This window comes from Brassica rapa, chromosome A09 (genome assembly GCF_000309985.2).
Source record: "Brassica rapa cultivar Chiifu-401-42 chromosome A09, CAAS_Brap_v3.01, whole genome shotgun sequence".
Classification (NCBI taxonomy): domain Eukaryota; kingdom Viridiplantae; phylum Streptophyta; class Magnoliopsida; order Brassicales; family Brassicaceae; genus Brassica; species Brassica rapa.
Window position 1 is genome coordinate 5,646,818 of NC_024803.2, and position 19,482 is coordinate 5,666,299.

At 29.4% G+C, this 19,482-nt stretch overlaps 2 protein-coding genes across 3 annotated transcripts; one reads left to right on the forward strand and one right to left on the reverse strand.

The window, feature by feature from the left end:
• Positions 1-1,339: 1,339 nt before the first annotated feature.
• LOC103837647 (serine carboxypeptidase-like 42) lies at positions 1,340-4,357 on the reverse strand. Its single transcript, XM_009114003.3, has 11 exons — positions 3,861-4,357; positions 3,497-3,755; positions 3,273-3,380; positions 3,094-3,186; positions 2,927-3,019; positions 2,759-2,844; positions 2,410-2,670; positions 2,191-2,324; positions 1,993-2,085; positions 1,789-1,906; positions 1,340-1,705 (listed from the first exon to the last, which is right to left on the reverse strand). Exons 2-11 carry the CDS (start codon positions 3,750-3,752, stop codon positions 1,538-1,540), a joined length of 1,410 nt encoding a protein of 469 aa, XP_009112251.2. The 5' UTR covers positions 3,753-3,755; positions 3,861-4,357; the 3' UTR covers positions 1,340-1,537.
• Positions 4,358-4,984: 627 nt separating this feature from the next.
• Positions 4,985-17,727, forward strand: LOC103837645. 2 transcript variants are annotated; one of them, XM_009114002.3, is made up of 4 exons: positions 4,985-12,810; positions 13,088-13,324; positions 13,430-13,570; positions 14,435-17,727. In XM_009114002.3, the coding sequence occupies exons 1-4, from the start codon at positions 12,808-12,810 to the stop codon at positions 14,792-14,794; spliced, it is 741 nt and encodes a 246-aa protein (XP_009112250.1). In that variant the 5' UTR covers positions 4,985-12,807; the 3' UTR covers positions 14,795-17,727. The 2 variants fall into 2 exon arrangements, with proteins under 2 accessions (XP_009112250.1, XP_009112249.1); XM_009114001.3 differs by having other exon boundaries at positions 4,985-10,111.
• Positions 17,728-19,482: the final 1,755 nt, after the last annotated feature.

Genomic DNA, 19,482 nt, shown 5'->3' on the forward strand with positions numbered 1-19,482 from the left:
TATTTGATAGCAATTTTTTTTTCTGAAATTCTAAAGAGAAGATAATCATAATATGTTATATAACAGTAATCTTGATTTTATAAAATCTTAAACAAAATCGTAAAAGAGTATTAAATATTATTTTTTATTGTAAATAAAAAGAGATTTATAAAATTATATTTTTTTTAAATCCTAGCAAAATAAAACTTTAAAGTCTTATTTAATAAAACATTAAATTAGTACATAAAACATGTATAATGTTGTCATTGACTCGATTGGTGTATTTGACTTTCATTTCTTTTTACTTTTCATTGGATTTCTTATTTCAGGTTGTGTTCAGTTTAAACGTTTATGCATAGTATTTTTCTCTAATCCTATGTACAAAGTTTATAACAATTTATCTATGCATCATGATTATAAAATAAAATATTAACTTGAACTTATATGTGAAAATGAGTTTTAGTTATAAAATAAATTTCAAACAACATATGCAAAAAAACAATCATAAAACTATAATAAAATGATTTATTATTTTGCTATTTTTATTAAATTAAAATCAAACAAGACCTGTATCTTGTGTAAATAATAAAGTTCGGCTAAGAGGTTGATTGGTTTCCCCGCTACCACCCGCAAACGCAGCTTTTGCGGTTGGTAGCGGTTAACAGCGTTTCGAAACAATCATACAAACCGGTACAAATCGCTTCAAACCGCTCCGAACCTCTTAAAATCAAAAACTAGTTCCAGCTAGCGTTTGCGGTTGCGGGCGGTTGCGGGAGGATAATTTTTTTTTCTTTTTTTAAAAAACCATATCAATAAAAAAATAAAAATATTTAATAAATTTTTTAAAATGGAATTATAAAAATACTAAAATATATCTATTATATTTTAATTAATATTATAAAATTTTAAATAAAAATATATTCTATAATTTTTAAAATTTAAAACTATAACTTTAAAAATATAATTTACATATTTATTATAATATTATGATTTTTGATATTTTTATAATTATATAAAATGTAAATATTGTTAATTTATTATTTAACCGTTGTTGTATTTGGTAATTAACCAGTCATAAGTATCCCGCAAACGCACCAATTTCTAACCGCAGAACCAGTCGTACAAATCTCTTAAAACCGCAAGAAACTGCAACCACCCGCATCCGCAAATGCCCGCAGCCGCAACCGCAACCGCTGCGTTTAAACCAGTCAGGCCCTAAGTTTTTCTATCTTTTTACTTCTTTTCTTGATTTAAATAAATATTTAAGAAAATAGAAAAATAGACAAACATTTAGGAATAAAGAATTCTGGTGAGGAGTATTTGAGCATTCGATCCTTTTCATATCGTGCAAGCAGACTCAGAAAAGAAGATCAAGGCAATTGATATCGACTTGCAGTTAACAGTCCAAGAAGACAACATCATCTTATCTATAGATAATAAGCGGATCATTAGGCAAGGTTCTGCCAGTGAATATAAGCTTTCATTGCAAGGTGGTTTACAAGCTCACCATTTAATACTACTCCTAGCTGAATATATCTAATAAAGAGATCTCTCTGTTTCATTCATCAGGAGAATAATGGGTGCTGTTGGGCAATCTCCGGCCACGCACAAAGCTACTGAATATATGCAGAGCTCGTGAGGGCTGCGCATAGGGCACCATATGAGCCGCTCCTCTCACCGTTGCAAACGTCAATATCTTTCCATACTCGGTGACCCAGCCACCAACCTAGTCACATCACAACCCAAAAAATTGGCAAGAGGGAAAATTGGCTTCTGTTGATTTGAGCTACAACGGAGAAGAGAACTTACCTGGTTTTTGTGGAACCAAGGTCCATAGGGAAGTGTGGTACTGAAGTTGAGATCATGAGCAAGTTCTCGTACGAGAGTTCTAGAACCAAGAAGTGGAACTACAGAATCTTGATCTCCACTGCAATGTCGACAAGCTGGGTGTTTAGCTTGCAAAATACATCAGAATAACTCATAAAATAAAGGGATCTTTAATAGAATTATTACCTGAAGATCCAAACAGAAGTTTTGTTCTGTATAATTCTCTTAAGAATCGGAAGCATGTTAATGTTCCCGTCCATGCCACTGTAATTTACCAGGCTATGACATGGGTAAAGTGAAAAGCCAATACCAATCAGTTATAAGAAAAAGTTCTTTTACTGTTGCGATCAATCAAACTAAAATGAAAGAGGATAAAATCGTTACGTGCTGCACATAGACCATTGGTAAGGTAGACGAGTGCGGTTCGCGTGAAGAGCGTGTTGCACCGCTGGGAGATTGAAATATAACTGTCTTTCGTGTTTCATACAGACATCCACCCCCATGCTCATCTGTGTAGCCTGAAACCCCTTTTTTAAAGTTAACACACAGATCAAAAAAATATTTTGTTGGTAATTAAGAAAAGGAGGAAAAAGGGGACTTGACCATTTTCTTGAGCCTCAACTCTTGCTCAATTATAGATGGGAAGCATACGTCGAGGAGAACGTCATAGACATTTACATATATATTCGCCAAGCTGACTTCAGTGAGAGCCTCGATGCACTCCTTGCTTGTGTTTGGGAGACTGGTAAAGTCACATTGCCTGATGATTGCGTGTCTACGTTCATCAGAAATAATCCCGTGAGACCATATGAAGTCGTAAGAAGCTGACGTGTCAGTGTCAAGCTTCAGAAGTGGATTCCCAATCTGATCAGAATTAAAAAAAAAAAAAAAAAACATGTAAGGAATTAGAAAAGAGCTAAAAGAGTGTCAAGAAGAAGATTCGTTTGCTTACTGCAATTCCTTTGACATTGATCTTGAACCCACTTGACTGTCTATTATAGCTGTGTATAGCATCAGCCAGTTGAGGTATGTAATGTCCTGCAAGAGATTGTGGTCAACAGAAGACACTAATAAAGTAATTTCTGATGAAATCAGAAATCAGCAACATGATCAAACAAACCTGCGTAGCTTTCCCCAGTGAGAAACAAGTGACGAGCTTTCAACTCTGGGAACTTGTTGAACCATCTCAACAGGAACACAAGCATATCGCTAGCTGTTGAAATGTATAAACATGTCGTCAATAAACAGAATTCTATTATAAGCTGAAAATGCGATCTTGAATTTCACCAGTAGTTTCGTCCCCGGTGTTGTAATCAGAGCTTGTGTTGGAGTAAGACCAACCAACTCCGGCTGGAGAATCCACAAAAAGCAGGTTCGAGGCTACACATTTTAAGTTAGCATCATAGGTAGGTAGAATCAAATAGTTTCCCTTCTATTTACGTAAATATTATAAAAGAAAAACCAACCTTTGTTCCACGACATAGAGTTAATGCGGAGGCCACGGTCATCTCCTGTTGGGTAAAATGGACCCAACTCGGTGAAAGCACCTCCACCAACTGATGAACAACCTGGACCTGCAAGACCAACCTCAATTTCATAAGACACTCAAATGTCAGAAACAAGCAAGATAAGTTTAATTAAGATCTTAACCATTATACAAAAGACCAAAAGTTACAGGACAAAACCAAACCTCTGTTAAGCCAAAGGGTTAAGGGTTTGGTCTCCGGTTGTGTGTCTGCTTCCACAAAGTAGTAGAAGAGACTGCGGCATGTTTCGGAGTCAACATCCACATAACCTGCATACTGTCTAAATAAGACTTTTGGTTGACCAGGAAGCCTCACCACTAGGTCTTCTTCAGGATATCCTCCTGCAAAATTGCAACCCAACCACTGCACTGTAAGCATGGCCACCAACATTGTCACAGCAAAGGCACTGTACGATACCATGATCTGAAAGAACAAGTTATAAATTAAGTACAATCTATACAACGTAACAGATCATTCACGAGCCATGGAAATACAATGCAGAACATAGAAGTAGAAGACGAGCTTTACCTTGATTTTGTGTCTTTATCTGCTTGTAATAGTTCTGCGAGAGACCACAAATCGATAGTGAGAAGGAAGCTGAAGGATTCTAGAAGATTTAAAAGCTAAAGTCTCTTATCGGAGAAGAAGATGAAATCATTTTTTTTTTAACAGCTTTCGTCTTCTCCAGACTCGTCGCTTCCTCGCTTTTTGAATTCAGCCAATAAACACTTTCCCTTTTGAAAAGAACAATTCTTTCCTTTTCTTCTTATTTAAAGGGGAAAATCGCATAAAAAACCTTGAAAGTGTCACTTACTAGCACTTTAAACTTTGAAGTTTTTTCGCTAGCATTTTTAACCTTCAAAGTGACATTTTTATCATAAAAAACCTCCAAACAAGAAAAATGACCGGTTGAACAGGTTAAAAACAGTTTTTTTTTTGAAAAAATAATTATTTAATTAATAAAATAAACAAAAAAATTAATAAAAATCGAAAAATTTAACAAAAAACTCACAAATTAAAAAAATGAGAAAAATAAATAAATATTTAAAAATTAAATAAAAAATAACAAAAAAATCAAAAAATAAATAAGATCAAATTAAAATGGAGAAAAATAAAAAAATCATAAATTTAAAAAAAAAGTGAAATTTTTTGAAACTGTTTTTTAAATTTTTATTTTTAATTTTTTAGTATTTATTTTTTATTTTATAAAATTTTAAACCCTAATTCCAAAACCTCACCTCTTAACTCTAAACTCTAAAGTTTGGATTAATTAACCCAAGGGGTATAAGTGTATATTTACCTCTTTAATGAAACTTATTTTTGTGACTTTGAGCCTTGAATACTAGTTTGAGAACAAAAACATGGTTTGGTGTTATCTTAGTCTTTTTTTTTTATCAACACATATCTCCAATGATAATTTCCGACATTATATTTGAAAATAAAAAAAAAAACTTTTTGAATTTTCAATTTTTGAAATTTATTATTATTTTTTCTGTATTTTAATTTGATCTTATTTATTTTTTAATTTTTAGTTATTTTTTATTTAATTTTCTAAATCTTTATTTATTTTTCTCACATTTTTTAATTTATGAGTTTTTTTGTTAAATTTTTCGATTTTTTTTTTTGTTTATTTATTAATTAAATAATTATTTTTTGAAAAAAAAACTGTTTTTAACCTGTTCAGCAGGTCATTTTTCTTCTTTGGAGGTTTTTTATGATAAAAATGTCATTTTGAAGGTTAAAAGTGTTAGTGAAAAAACTTCAAGGTTTAAAGTGCTAGTAAGTGACACTTTCAAGGTTTTTTATGCGATTTTCTCTTATTTAAAGTGCTTCTTCTCATATTTATCACGGACCGTCAAAATATTGGGCTTCATTTAGTACTGAATGATACATTGATGATTTTTTTTTTTTTTGAAAAATGATAAATTGATGCTTCCTAATACACTATAGAATCAATCTGTTTTTGAATGAGTGCCATTTTTAACATTTCTTTTATCAAAAAAAGTTTATTTTAGAATTTCAATACTTTTTTAATTTAATTTTAATTATAAATGCATTGATTTTATAAATAAATTTATTTATCTAAAAAATTACTGGTTGAGTATTTTTAATTAATAAGTACATTAATATATTCAATCTTTTTTTTAATTTTTGCGAAAATATTAAAGTGACACTTTTTTGCGAAACGGTGAGAGTATTAGATTTTTTTTATAGAAATTGGTGTATCACTTATTTCTCAATTTGAAAATAAAATGGCTATGGTTAATATATAAATATTTTTATTAAAAACATCATAATACGTATACAATTTTATTTTATTTTCATTAAATAGTAAAACAAATAAACACTATGAAATCAAATTATCTAATATACACACACATACAAATATAATAGTTATAAAAGGTTCTGACACGTGCCCAAAAAAGGGTTCTGATCCCCACCTATAAGTTATGTGTACAATCTTAAACACATGAAGTAATTATTGTCGGCATTATCGTTAGAGGCATTGGTGAATTCTCTAATTTTTAATTAGATAATAATGCAATTCAGTTATTTAATTAATTTTTAATATCTACATAAAATTAGATCACTTCTAAATAAACATAAGCATCAACACATTTATCTGGAACTAAAGAACAGAACTAAACAAAAAAAAAGAAGTTTGGTTTGATTTGGACGCTACCAATTACCCTAGCGGATCATATAGTTATCCTATAGAACCAAAACCAAGTTAGACCAAACTAAAAATCGATTAGATACATAAATTTCTATAATATAATTTATATACTTATAAATATTAATTATATTTAGTTTTAAAATAATCAAATAATTTTAAAATACTGTTTATAAATCAAAATACCCAAAATAAATTTACCAGAATATATTTTATTCGTTTCTTACGATAATTAATTACAGTGTACTCTTAATGAATTAAATATATCTATATTTTGTGAAGTTTTTTTTCTGAATCACATTATATAAAAGTATATTTTCGTTTTATTTTTTTATAAATGTTCCTTATCATATAGGTTATTTGGAAAATAAAAGGAAAAAATAAACCTAAATAAAAAAGAACGAATATATATTTTCTTATAAAATATAATCTTAAGAAACATAATATATATATTAAAATAATAAGTATTTTATTTAAATGAATAATATTACTCAAATTATTACAAAAAATAAATAGCATAAACTATAATGGATAAAAAAATATCTTTTTATTTTTGTATGTATGTTTCAAAAGAACATATATAATTTTACAAAATGTAAAAAGAAAAAATATTGTTTTAAATATGATCTTATTTCATGAAAAATAAGTTTACAAAAATGATCTTGATATCAGAGTAGAGAAATAATATCCCCTTTTAAATGTATTGATTAAGTTTTTATACAATTTTGTACCGATCATCACTTTCTTTTTTCTTATTTTATGTTTGCAAATCAACATTATATCAAATTATTAAAAATTAAAAAAATAGTTACACATCTAATGAAGAACTAAACTAATACACTGAATACTATTAATTTGGTTTGACCGAATTAGATTAAATAGTTGTATTTTGATTTGAATGAATATATGTAATACAAAATACCAACAAAATGAGTAATTGGACCAATCTCAATTCTTATGTCCAAAATAAAAAAATTTAACTAAATATAATAATAAAATACTATTTATAATAGTAATATATATATAAAAATTATTGAACAACTCAACATATTAATAAAAAAAATTAAAATTTTCAAATAATTTTAAGAGATTTTAACTAAAATCTTACGATTAACTTATTTTGTATAATATATATATATATTCATATATATATATATATATATATATCGAGACATATACATCGAGTTTATTTAACTTTGAACCGATCAACTTTAGTTTATTTTTACTATTTGACTCTAAAAATAACGTATATTAAATTATATATAATCGTACTAAAATATATTTACAAACCTAAGATAAAATCAAATATATGCAGATAAAAAATTAATCAGATTTAATCTATAGAACAAAAATACTATGCTTGAATAAGAAAAGTAGATGTTATCCAATATATTCAAATAATAACTAAACAGACAAGATATTATATATTAAAAATCATACATCTAATTAAATAAATAATATTGTTAAAATAAATCATGAATATTAATTACAATATAAATTAAAATAATTTAAAAAAAAATAATTAATAATTTATTTACTTTGTAAATATTTATATGAAAAAAACACATAGTTTTAGTGTAAAATAATACATATGTAGATGTATAAGTACAATCTTTGATTATAGTTTCATCTAAATACTTATGGGTTACTTTAAGAACATATGTTAACAATAAAACATTTTATTGTTCATTTATAGTCAGTATATGTTTTGTCTAACCATTTTAATATTTTGATATAAGCTTTAAGTACAAATAAATACATATAGTTTCTTGAAAACAAATAAATGGTGTTTCAAGTACAAAATTACGATCAAAATCATATCAAAATGTATTCCTTACCAGATAATATTTTATCATTGGTGTCAAATGTTATTTCTTTTTGGAAAATATCTTGTCAAAATATTGTTTGCTATTTCATACTGTCTTTTCAGTGTTTATTGGTTATAAATATAGATTATTATTATGACTGAATATTCATTAGTCTTAGTGAAAATAACTTAATAAATGATATTTATTTTATTTCATGTTTTATAAATTTTATTAACTTATATTTTTATTAGATGAATCCAAAAGTTTTTTAATAATAAACTCGTAATATGAGGTTTCTCACACATGTAAATAATTTTTTTTAGTGTAATAGAACTTTAGAACTTTATTTTTTATGGTTTATACTAATGCATTCATTTGCTATTTATAATTTACTGGGAATTTTTTGTTTCAATTTGTAGTGTCAAACCTATTTTATTTAGATTTTAAATTTATTATAATCAGTTTTAGATTAATAAAATCCTAAAACATCATATGCAATATGTTTTATACTAAAATATGTGTATGGTTGTTCTGTTCTATAAAAAAATTATATTATTATTTGCTCTTGTAATATCAACACGTATATAAGAAATTGTACAATAAATATGAGATGTGAAATATACAGAAAAAGTAGGTAACAAATATTTAATTATGGACATGAACTACACTTATTGTTTAGTGTAAAACTGATTCATATATAGTATATAAGGAAAAACTTTTGATTTTAGTTTCATATAAATAATTACGGGTATAGTATATTTTTAATATCTTGAGATAAACTGCGTGGAAAAAGAAAATACATATAGTTGCTTCAAAAACAAACAAATGGTGTTTCAGCTACAAGATTACGGCCAAAACCGTACTCCCCAATGCTATCCTTAACAAATCTAATCTATCAAAGCCAGTTTTTTACAACCAATTAAAACATAGAATCAAAGGCTTTGTGTCGGAAAATATAAATTCATAAAAGATCATCTTCTAGACATCCAAAATGATATTGAATTTACCATTAGAGTATATGAAAACTTGAATGACTAGTTATCTTGATATTTCACATTTAAGTATCTTATATATTGAATTAATATTTTGTTATCTTTGAACAAGGATTTTGTCAAGTTTTATCAAAATAACTTGGGTTTCCTAATGTTTTATGGATCTTTATTAATATCTTGTAATTAGTACAAAATGTATAATAATGTCAGTTTGGCCTTTTTGACATACAACAACATATATCAGAAATACATTTGCCAACTAACTAAATGTTTATAACTCCACAAAACCTCTTACATCATGTGATCCTTGATTACACGGATCGTAGCATTTTTTGTAGTTTTGTTTTATTCCAAAAAAAAAGTATGAAGATGTAAAAAAAAGATTATAAAGGTGTTCAAAAAAAGTTTTACTCCAAATCTATTTTAAATCAGATTATTGCAGTGTCAAAATTATAAAATGATTAAGACGTGAGTATAAGTAAAGGTAAATAGTAAACTGATATTATTTAAGTGTCCGGGGAACAAGAGCATTAAATATTATGAAGAAAATAGTGAAAACAAATGCGATCAATATGTTTTCGAATATATTTATTCTATATAAAACTAGATCATTATCTGCGCTGCGGTTTTTTTATATATTTTTGTTTATTTATAAGATTTATTTTTATTTTTATTAAATTAAATTAAATCATTTGCACGTATTGTAAACATAATATTTTAAAACACAAATTTATATTAACATTCACATCATAACTATTGTTGTAGAAACTAACTAAATGGTTCTGTTTTAATTTTCGAAATTTTGGTTCATTTAAATTAACAAAAAGTTCTGAACTATAAAACAAAAACTATTTTGAGTTCGTTTTTTTTTCAGTAATTTTATGTTTCTATAGTTTAAGTAAATTTTGGAAGGTTGTCGAACATAACTTACGAAAAAGAAAGTAAAATTGTCACTTGAAGTCTTGAATATTAAATTTCAACGATTTATATATATGTGTGTATATATTTGTGGATGTAGTATTTAGATTAATTAAATGGTCCTCATCGAGAGGAATACCTTCTTCACATTTTTTGGGACTAAAGATTCTTCCAAGTAGGAAATTGATATCAAACCGGCCATCTTTATTAGCAGCCATGTAAGCTACATCATTGATATGTGGATGGTCATAGACATCATGAGTCTCAACAACACACAGATTCCACTATCTCGTCCTGCAATAAACTCAACAAAACCTCTCTTTAGCTACTCATTCATTGCACAAGACAATCTTCACATCAAAGATGAAAATTAAAACTCACAACTTGGTAAGGTCTTCTATCCACTCTCGCCTGAGTCAATCCGAGCTAAAGAATTCTTAATTTTCGTGTAGTGTTCTATTTTTCTTTCGATTGTTTAGTGTCAATCTAAAATAGAGAATAACCCCATAGCTCCATTGGGAATCTCATGGCCTACTGTGGCAAAAGAGGATCAGAAAATATATTCTAGACCATGAGCCCTCTCAACAGCAACAAAAACTTATAGAGAACAAAGAGTCCTAGAAACATACCAAACTAAAACCAACTCAAAGCACAATTAACGAAGGAAAAACGACTTGACCAATTTGAAACAAGTAAGCTATCGTGTTATTTTTGCGTGCTGTTTGATCAAATTACATGATACTAGACATGGGTACATTTATCCGGAACTGAAGAACCAAATTGAACCGGACCAAAAAACGAGGTTCGGTTCGGGTTTGAATCTTATAAATTATCCGAGCGGATCTTATATCTTTAGAACCGAAAAATTAAAACCGAACTGTAATCAAACTGAAAACTGAATAGGTATCCGAAATTCTATAATATAGTATATACTTATAAATATTAACTATATTTAGTTTTCAAAATAATCAAATAATTTAAAAATATTCTTTATAAATCAAAATACGCAACAAAGCAGAATTACTAAAATATTTATTATCAGAAATGTTTAAAATTATTCGATTTTCCAAATTTTTATCCGAAAACTCGAATGTCTGATATTTATTCAAAAATATCCGAATTTTCAGACTGTTTAACCCGAATTAACCAAAAACCAGAAGCGAACCGGAACCGAATATAATCCAAAATTACTTTTGTTATTAGCTGACTCCCCCAACTTTGCTATCCAAACTGGATACTAAAATAACTGAACCACTAAAATAACTGAAAGAATCGAAATGAGAACAACCGAAAGAATCGAAATGAGAACCGAATGCCCAGGACTACATGATACATCTAATTAAGTTCCACCATTTTATACGATTTGTTACTTATTATTTGGCAAGTATGCACAAAAATATACTCTCTAAGGTATTTACCCAAATTTAAATAGAAGTCAATAAATTTTTGGAGAGTATAGAAGTTAAAGCTTTAAATATTCAGATCACTGTGTGAAACTACTATTGTCAATTGTTTTATTGTTTGTGCTTATAGGAAGTATAGTTTTTCAAGAACTAACGGTTAAAATTTTAAAGTAGATCACATTCAAAATTACGAAAAGAAATTTTTTAAAATATACTCCAAACGATCTTCCATAATTTTAGCAAACACATACATAATATAATTTAATTTTGTCACTTAGTAAATATAATCATCTGCCATAACAAGAAGTACACTCAAGAGGTTAATTTTACCAGCGCCATTTTGACGTTTATGCCAATAAAATAGAACAAGTTGACGTAAGACAGAAGAATCTTTTTTCTTGATGTTTTCTCCTTGGTTATTGAAACTATGAATAACCATATGCTCTGTACATTTCTACACCTATTGGACTGGAATAGTTTTTTATCATACATAAAATATTTGCTTTTATACCAAACTAAAAGTTTGACGGTGCCTTCGTTTTCATGAATCTGAAATGGTTGAAATACATCAGATTTTTGTAGATAACAGACCATAAGTAATTTACATACATATATATTAGTATATCAGTTGCTAGATTACATTTTGTAACCATACTTGATCGAATGAATTTAGGGTATGTTTATTGAAGAATTCTTAAAGTGAGATTTTTAGCGTAAATATAAGAATCGTCTCTTAAATTTTAATTAAAAAAATAAAAATTGACCCTTAAATAAGAGTTTTAAGAAACCATTCAAGTTTTTCTTAGTTAAAGTTAAGAGACGGTTCATATATTACGCTAAAAATCTCATTTTAAGAACTCTCCAATAAACATGGTTTTTGCAACGCCTATTTGGTTCTGAACAAAGAGATTGCAATACAAAGATATATTTGGTTCATAATATTTTATTTAATCAGCCCAACTAGATGGCATAGATTCTATTTTGAACACTACTTATATTAAAATATTTTTGCTAGGCAATAATTTGACTAGTCAAACAATATTTAATGTTGTTTGATACATTATTCTTTAAATTTAAGAATGACTAAAATTATATGCATATATATATCATGCATATCTAACTATATATAGAGAAACACAACATATATTCAATTCGGTATTTATGCTTCGACCGATGATACTTCATAGTAGTTTGTTTGTACGTCGATTAACTAACGATCATCAAAAATCGGTCTTATAACATATAATTGGAGGGTTCATTCACTTCTATCCTCTATTTGGAAAATCTTAATTAGGAGAATTATAAGATAAGAATGGTTAATTAAAAATTGAAAGGAGAGCAGCTTCTTCAAGGAGGGTTTAACCTAGTTGAGCTCTTAATCCAAGGAGAAGGTCAAATAAATATATGTTAAAGTAGGAGACACGGAAACAGCTCTCACGTTCCCCTCTTCTCTCATCTTACCCGCACTAATGAACAACAAACTAAATTTATATGAAAATTAAAATGTTAAAAGAGTTATATCTTCGAGGAATAATTAAACATATAATTTTCGTGTTCTCTCCTGTGATCCTCCATAAATCCTATCATCTCTAATCACACTTACCTTTCTCTCTTCATAATATTACTCTTTGAGTAGTGGCCAAATTCCCATCTCCCAAAGCTTACTTTGAGTGTGTTCTCATGGTAGGTTAACTTTTCTACTCTTGTTCCTTCAATTATATATCAGCTTAAGTAGTGAATCTCTCACTTTCATCTTCGTTGATTCACTATACGTTCATACCCAATTTCTTATAATTGTGGCTTTAACCCCATCTTGGCTCCTTGTGCATGTTTAAAATCACTGGTACTTTCTATAGATATTAATGATGGGTAAAGGAAAAAATGGAATTATGGTATGAAATTGTGTTATTTTGTTTATATCTGGGGTAATTAAATAAATTCTGTCTGTTGCGGAATTCAGAAACCGGCATGGTTGGATGCGCTTTACGCAGAGAAATTCTTCGTGGGATGTCCGTACCATGAGACGGCAAAGAAAAACGAGAAGAACGTGTGTTGTCTTGATTGTTGCATCAGTCTCTGTCCTCACTGTGTACCCTCACATAGATATCACAGACTCCTTCAGGTTCGCCGCTATGTGTATCACGAGGTTATTCGGCTTGAAGATCTTCAGAAACTCATCGACTGCTCTAACGTTCAAGTAAGCGATGTATTCTTAATCTTAGTACATATACATGTGTGTGTATTTCCGCTCATATATATTTATATCGATTATAAAAATTCGATTTGGGGATGAACTGGACAGGCTTATACAATAAATAGTGCCAAAGTGGTGTTCATCAAGAAGAGACCACAGAATCGACAATTCAAAGGAGCTGGTAACTACTGCACTTCATGTGACCGAAGTCTTCAAGAACCTTTTATACATTGCTCATTGGGCTGTAAGGTTATTTCATCTAACCTTTAGTTCTATTTAATATTCGACTCAATTCTGCTCATTTTATGATTCTCGTCAATTCTCACTAAGCAAAACTATTTATTTCTCATCACCTCTCACCTTGCAAAACTATTTTGTTCTGATGCCTATGTTTAAATACTTACATAAGTATGTCAGTCTGACTTTAGAGTTTAGTTTCTGATATTTTTTAGAAAACGAGTTGATTCATTTCTATGTATGAAATGAAAATTGGTTCGATCTTTTCCTGAATCGAGTTTTGTTTTTCAGATTATCTAAATGTAATTAAGCTAAAGTACGGACCATCGGTTTAAGTATTTTAAATCCGCCAATTTTGTTAGTTTCCAGAGATGATGCTCTACTATTTTTAACAAAAAAGATTGTGAAAGGATTAAAAAATATATATAGGAGAACTAAAATAATCTAATTATAGTAAAATATTAAATTTAAATATATAAATATATTTTGGATTTCGAAATCTTTTCTTTGAAATATGTATTAGTTTAAAAACATCAAGAAAATCCGTAATTAGTTGGCTATTATTTATTTCAAATATTTTGATAACTTTATAATTTGTTCACTCACACCTTACCGTTAGAACTTATGTTTGGTACAAAGATTTTTAGGACACAACCGTCCTTCAAATCCCTGTTATGTTCCACTTTGTAATATATCATGTTATAAAAAATTACCGTGAATGCACAAGCACACACATACATTCATACAACATATATATATACACAATTTGATTATCGTACACATATAAGCTTTTCGAGCATGCATAGAATTTAAAAGATATAAAAGTTCAAAACATGTATTATTTATAGTAAAAGATCTTGTTTAATATACATGTAGGTGGAGTTCGTGATGAAACGTTACAGGGATATAACTCCATTCATAAAGCCATGTCACACTCTTACCCTAGGTCCTGACTACATCATCCCACAAGACTTACACGCAGATGATAATATGGCTGCCTACGAGACTCCACGATCAACGGTCGTAGACGGTGATGATTCCATGGGCTGGTCGTCGACTTCCTCCGAACTAGGAGATGCTGCGACCACCACCCATGTCGTTAGGAAAAAGCGAACTGGTTTCTGCTTCTGTGCCAAATCGGCTAATAGTTATAAAATAGTTTCGGAGGATCCTGACGATATTTCCAATTGCATCAATCGGCGCAAAGGCATTCCTCAACGATCTCCTCTCTGTTAAAGTTCTCTTTTAAGTTTTGCTTTTGTTTTTTAAAATCTCTTTTTAGTTTATTTTCACCATATAGTCTCGTGTTACATGTATGGATTGCTGTCTCTCAATCTAATAAAGTTTATAATCACTCATTTATTGTTACGTTGATAAGTTTGATTACGTATAGGGTACTTTAGCACATCTTAAAAGGAAAAAGGTGAGAAATGAATTAATTAATTAACAGTTGGTCAGTGAATAAAGGATTCACCTTCCCAGTTACTACTATACTTGTCTTCTTGTTAATAGCCGAAATTTTAAAAGTTCATGCTTTTATGAATATTTCCTCTTTTTCATACCATAATAAGCAAAATGACGTCATTTGGTTCAACCATGGTTTTTAGCGACTAATTAACTCCATTTTAAGATATGTTAATTTACTTAACAACATGTCTAATTTGGTAAGTCAACAATAGTTTAGGATTTAAGATGAAAGTCAAAAAACAATTTGATGTTTTAAATTGTCTACGAGAAAGTTGATGCATTAAATGGTCCAAATGTAAACGTTGAGGTTTTTATTACATTTTTCCCAATTTAGTTTGGCTCGGTCAATATAATTTTATATATTTTTGGATTGACATAGTGTTCGGATTTCTTCAAAAAATGGTGTAAGTTCAATATGTTTCTGCTCGTTGAAAGTAGGTTCTACTCTTGATGAATGCACTTGGAATTTTCAGTTCCATGGCAATGGTACTAAGCAATAAGAAATAGTTCTAGAATGTCGTAGCAGACTGAAAGATGATGTATATTAGCCAGTTTTCTAAAAATTGGTATAGGTAGCGTTAAAGACGTCGTAGGACCTAAACAAAATAATTTTTAAACAGTTTTTTTCTTTCAAAAAGTCGGTCTAAGTATTTAGTAAATTAGTATAGGCATCGGCGAAATCAATAATCTTCTATAACTTGTTTAGCTACTACCTGGCTAGTTTTTGAATACTGATATTAGCTATTCAAATTTTTAACTCCAATGACGACAATCAAAACATTTTAGCAAAATATTTTTTGAAATTCTCTCTACATATGCCGCCATACAAAACCCACATATATTCCGAAACACTCCAACATGAAGTCAGCACTTATCCCTTTTAAGACACACCAATCTTACATCGGTTACTTATTCTATCGATACTAGATACCTGTGGCTGATTCAGAAATCACCAAAACATAGTATTTGAATTATTTTATCTCAAATAAGATTAATATCAGAACTCTAAAATAAACATTAAGTGTTTGATTGAATGGAAGGTTGTGCAATATGTTATAATATTTATGTTTGTATTCAGTTTGTGTATGTGTACATAAATTTATAATAATAGTTATATAAATATATAATAATATGTATATAAATAAGATACTAAATATGAGTAAATAATAAATTAACTTAACACAATTTATAATAATAGTTATATAAATTATAATAATATGTATATAAATTTTATATTTTATTACATTTATAAATTACTAAAAATACTTTTATTATGAAAATAGCTAATAATATAACGTTTTATAAGCTTATTTTTAATTTGTATAGTATTTTGGATTATTTTTATCCATTTTCACATTCACATATATTTTTGACTGTTAGATTTGCTTAATCCACATTTGTACCATTAGATCTATTTGATCCATTTATCTACTTTTGTTTCACTCAATCTATTTGATCCTCAATGCGTAAACTTCTTTTTCATCAGGAGCTTAAAAATTCTGAATTTTCAGACGGGATTAAAATGTAAAGAATATTGTGGCAGAATACAAAGGAGAAGGTGATGACATCGGATCCTCTGCGTTGCACGTGAGGCACTGATCCATTGATCTTTTCCCTCTTTCATTTTACATTGTCCTACATTTCCATTTTTTAAAGATTCTTCTATTGAAAGGATGAAAGATAACAAAAGAAGTACCGGGCCTAGTCCAGTGTTTTGCTTGTCATACATTTGTTGTTTTCTTTTAATTGTTTATCTCCTTTTTGGGGTTCGTAAAATTGTATGGTTAAAGTTTGAGTCCACGTGCCATGTACTTTTACCGAATTGGTCGGTTCTGACTTATGTGAGTTTACGCTGAATAAACAGATATTTTTGTCTGTTTTGAGTTGAGTGTTTTCAGTATTAAAAGAACAACGATTGTTAGGTTGAACAGTATTCTGTGGTTATAAAATTAGCGTTCATTAATTATTGTTATTATGCCCAGAAAAAATTATTGTTATTAAAAATTATGAACCAAACAGGCTGAACACGTTTTGGCATGAATATGAAAATAGAAGGATGTTTTCCTATGTACAAAGCAAACTCGGACCTCATTTCCAACCTTTATAGCGGTCAAAAATATTCCTAGCCTTGATTTAAGTATTTTATGTGATTATCAAAAAATTTCAAAACATTTTCTACCAAAATATGGTTAAAATGTGGTAGGAAATTCAATGTCAATCATTAGATAGTTGCCAAAAATCGAATTTATTTTGTTCAAAAATTCTATAGAAAAATAATTATTTATAGCATATTATATTTGCTTTAAGTTTAGTGTTTATGTATAAAATAACATGTAGACCATTAAAAAACTGACTTATTTCTAAAAATAAATATTAACATTATAATATGATTTTTGTTTTTATTTTATTAAAACAGTGCAGAAAATATATGGTCTATGTGTAATTAAATCTCTCACATAAAACATTATCTCCTTTTATTATTGTTTTTAATTTGTTATAAAAGTTTTTCGTATTAAAAACGAAATGAGCATTACAAGGAAAATGTTTTAATATAAAGGTAAGAAAAGAGCCACCTCGAAACAATAACATGTGAAGCAACAACGGAAGAGAAGACACAAAAGATGAAAGAAAGAAACAGAGAGCTACTACAATTAAAGACCATAACATAATCGCACTAGATCTTCACCAACAGTTCTTAAGTGCCAAAGGTTTCTCCTTAAGCACCGAATGATTTTCTGAACCAAAACATCCCCCGAAATGGTAACACCATTGAGGAAACACTATTACGCTCCTTCCAAATTTCATAAACTATTGCGTTCCAATCCTGTAAAATAGCAAGAGAAGTGATGCTCTTATCATGTGAAGAGATCAGCCATTAAAACACACCATACCACGACCTTGGGATTGCATGAGAGGCAAGCCTTTGAACCAATAAAGACCAACATTCCAAAGAGGAAGGACCATCAAAAACAAATGATACCTGAAAAACATAGAACGATGGTTTATGAAATATTTCAGGCAAAGGGCAATTCCACAATCGATATCTTTTATTAGAAATCTCTTGAACAATATTGCAAGGTTTGATCTGAAGTTTATGTGACAACACACACACATGTTTCACCACTGACACATTCGAAACTACTCAAGGATTTCTCACACAAGAAACGTTGCGTCTCACACCAGATATCTCTCACAAACCAATTGCTTCAAGCTCCAATATTTTTTAGATTACAATCTCTCTCTTTTTGTCTGAATGATACATCTCATCTCATCCTGGCACCTGCAGTCACAACACATAAAACAAATGCAAACCACAAAAAATTCTAAAAGAAAACTGGATCACATTATATAAACTGATTTAAGGTTTTGAAACAACCAACAATCGTCTTGAAATCAAAAAAAAAAATTAACCAAGACATCCGACACGACCATAAGTTCATATCTCGCATAAGTAAATGAACATTTAGCAAAATACAACCAATCACTGATCTTTACTCATTGTCTTCATCTTCTTTTTCATCTTCAGCATTGATGATTTCTCCCCGTGGAGCATAGTTTTCAAGAGATGTGTCTCCGCAATCTGAAAGCTTGATCAATGATACTACATCACATGTTGAGGAGCCCCCAAGCTTAACGTTCTTGAGGCAGACGCCACATGTGTACTAGTCTCTGCATTTTGATGGACAATGTACTCAAACCTTGTTTACACTAATCAATCGTGACAAGCCTTCCTTTTCATAGTGGGGCTTTCAGCTTGATCAAACTCATAGACATTTTATTTACCTCCTGAGTAATCACCTGTCATAATCATGCCCGCACCACATCAGGCCCATGGGCATATTGAATAGTATCTCACACTACAAATTCTCATTCATTCTCCAGGTTATATATCTCCATTCTGGTTATGAGTCCCCTTTTAGGCCACTGCCCATACACTGAAACACTACCAGCAAGTCAGTTTGACGGGACAGTCCTTGGCATCTTCTATTATAGACGAGACAACACAAGCCTACAAGCAGGCCCGGCTCAAAACATATATGGGTCCAGTGCATAATCAAAAAATTTAAGACTTTTTCTTGCACAAATAAAAAATTTAGGGAATTTTCTTGCAATAAATCTAAACTCTAGGACCCTCATGTATAAAACAAATTTGCAAAAAAAAATTGTGGGCCCTGTGCAATCGCTCCATGAGCACACGTTAAAAGCCAGTTCTGCCTACAAGGAACATGCTGCCATGGCACAACTCAAGAAGCCCTATGAAGAAACAAACTGTTGGAAATAACCTAAGATCCTACCAGCCTCCGGCTTCCTCTTGCCTAAAGATAAATAAAAATCTTCCTTAAGCTTAGATAATTAGTTTAGCTAAAAAGAAATCTTACTAACTCTAAGAAAAGAGAAAATATTATAATATCTAAGATTTTCAAGAGAAAATAAAAAATTTTATTATCTAAAGATAT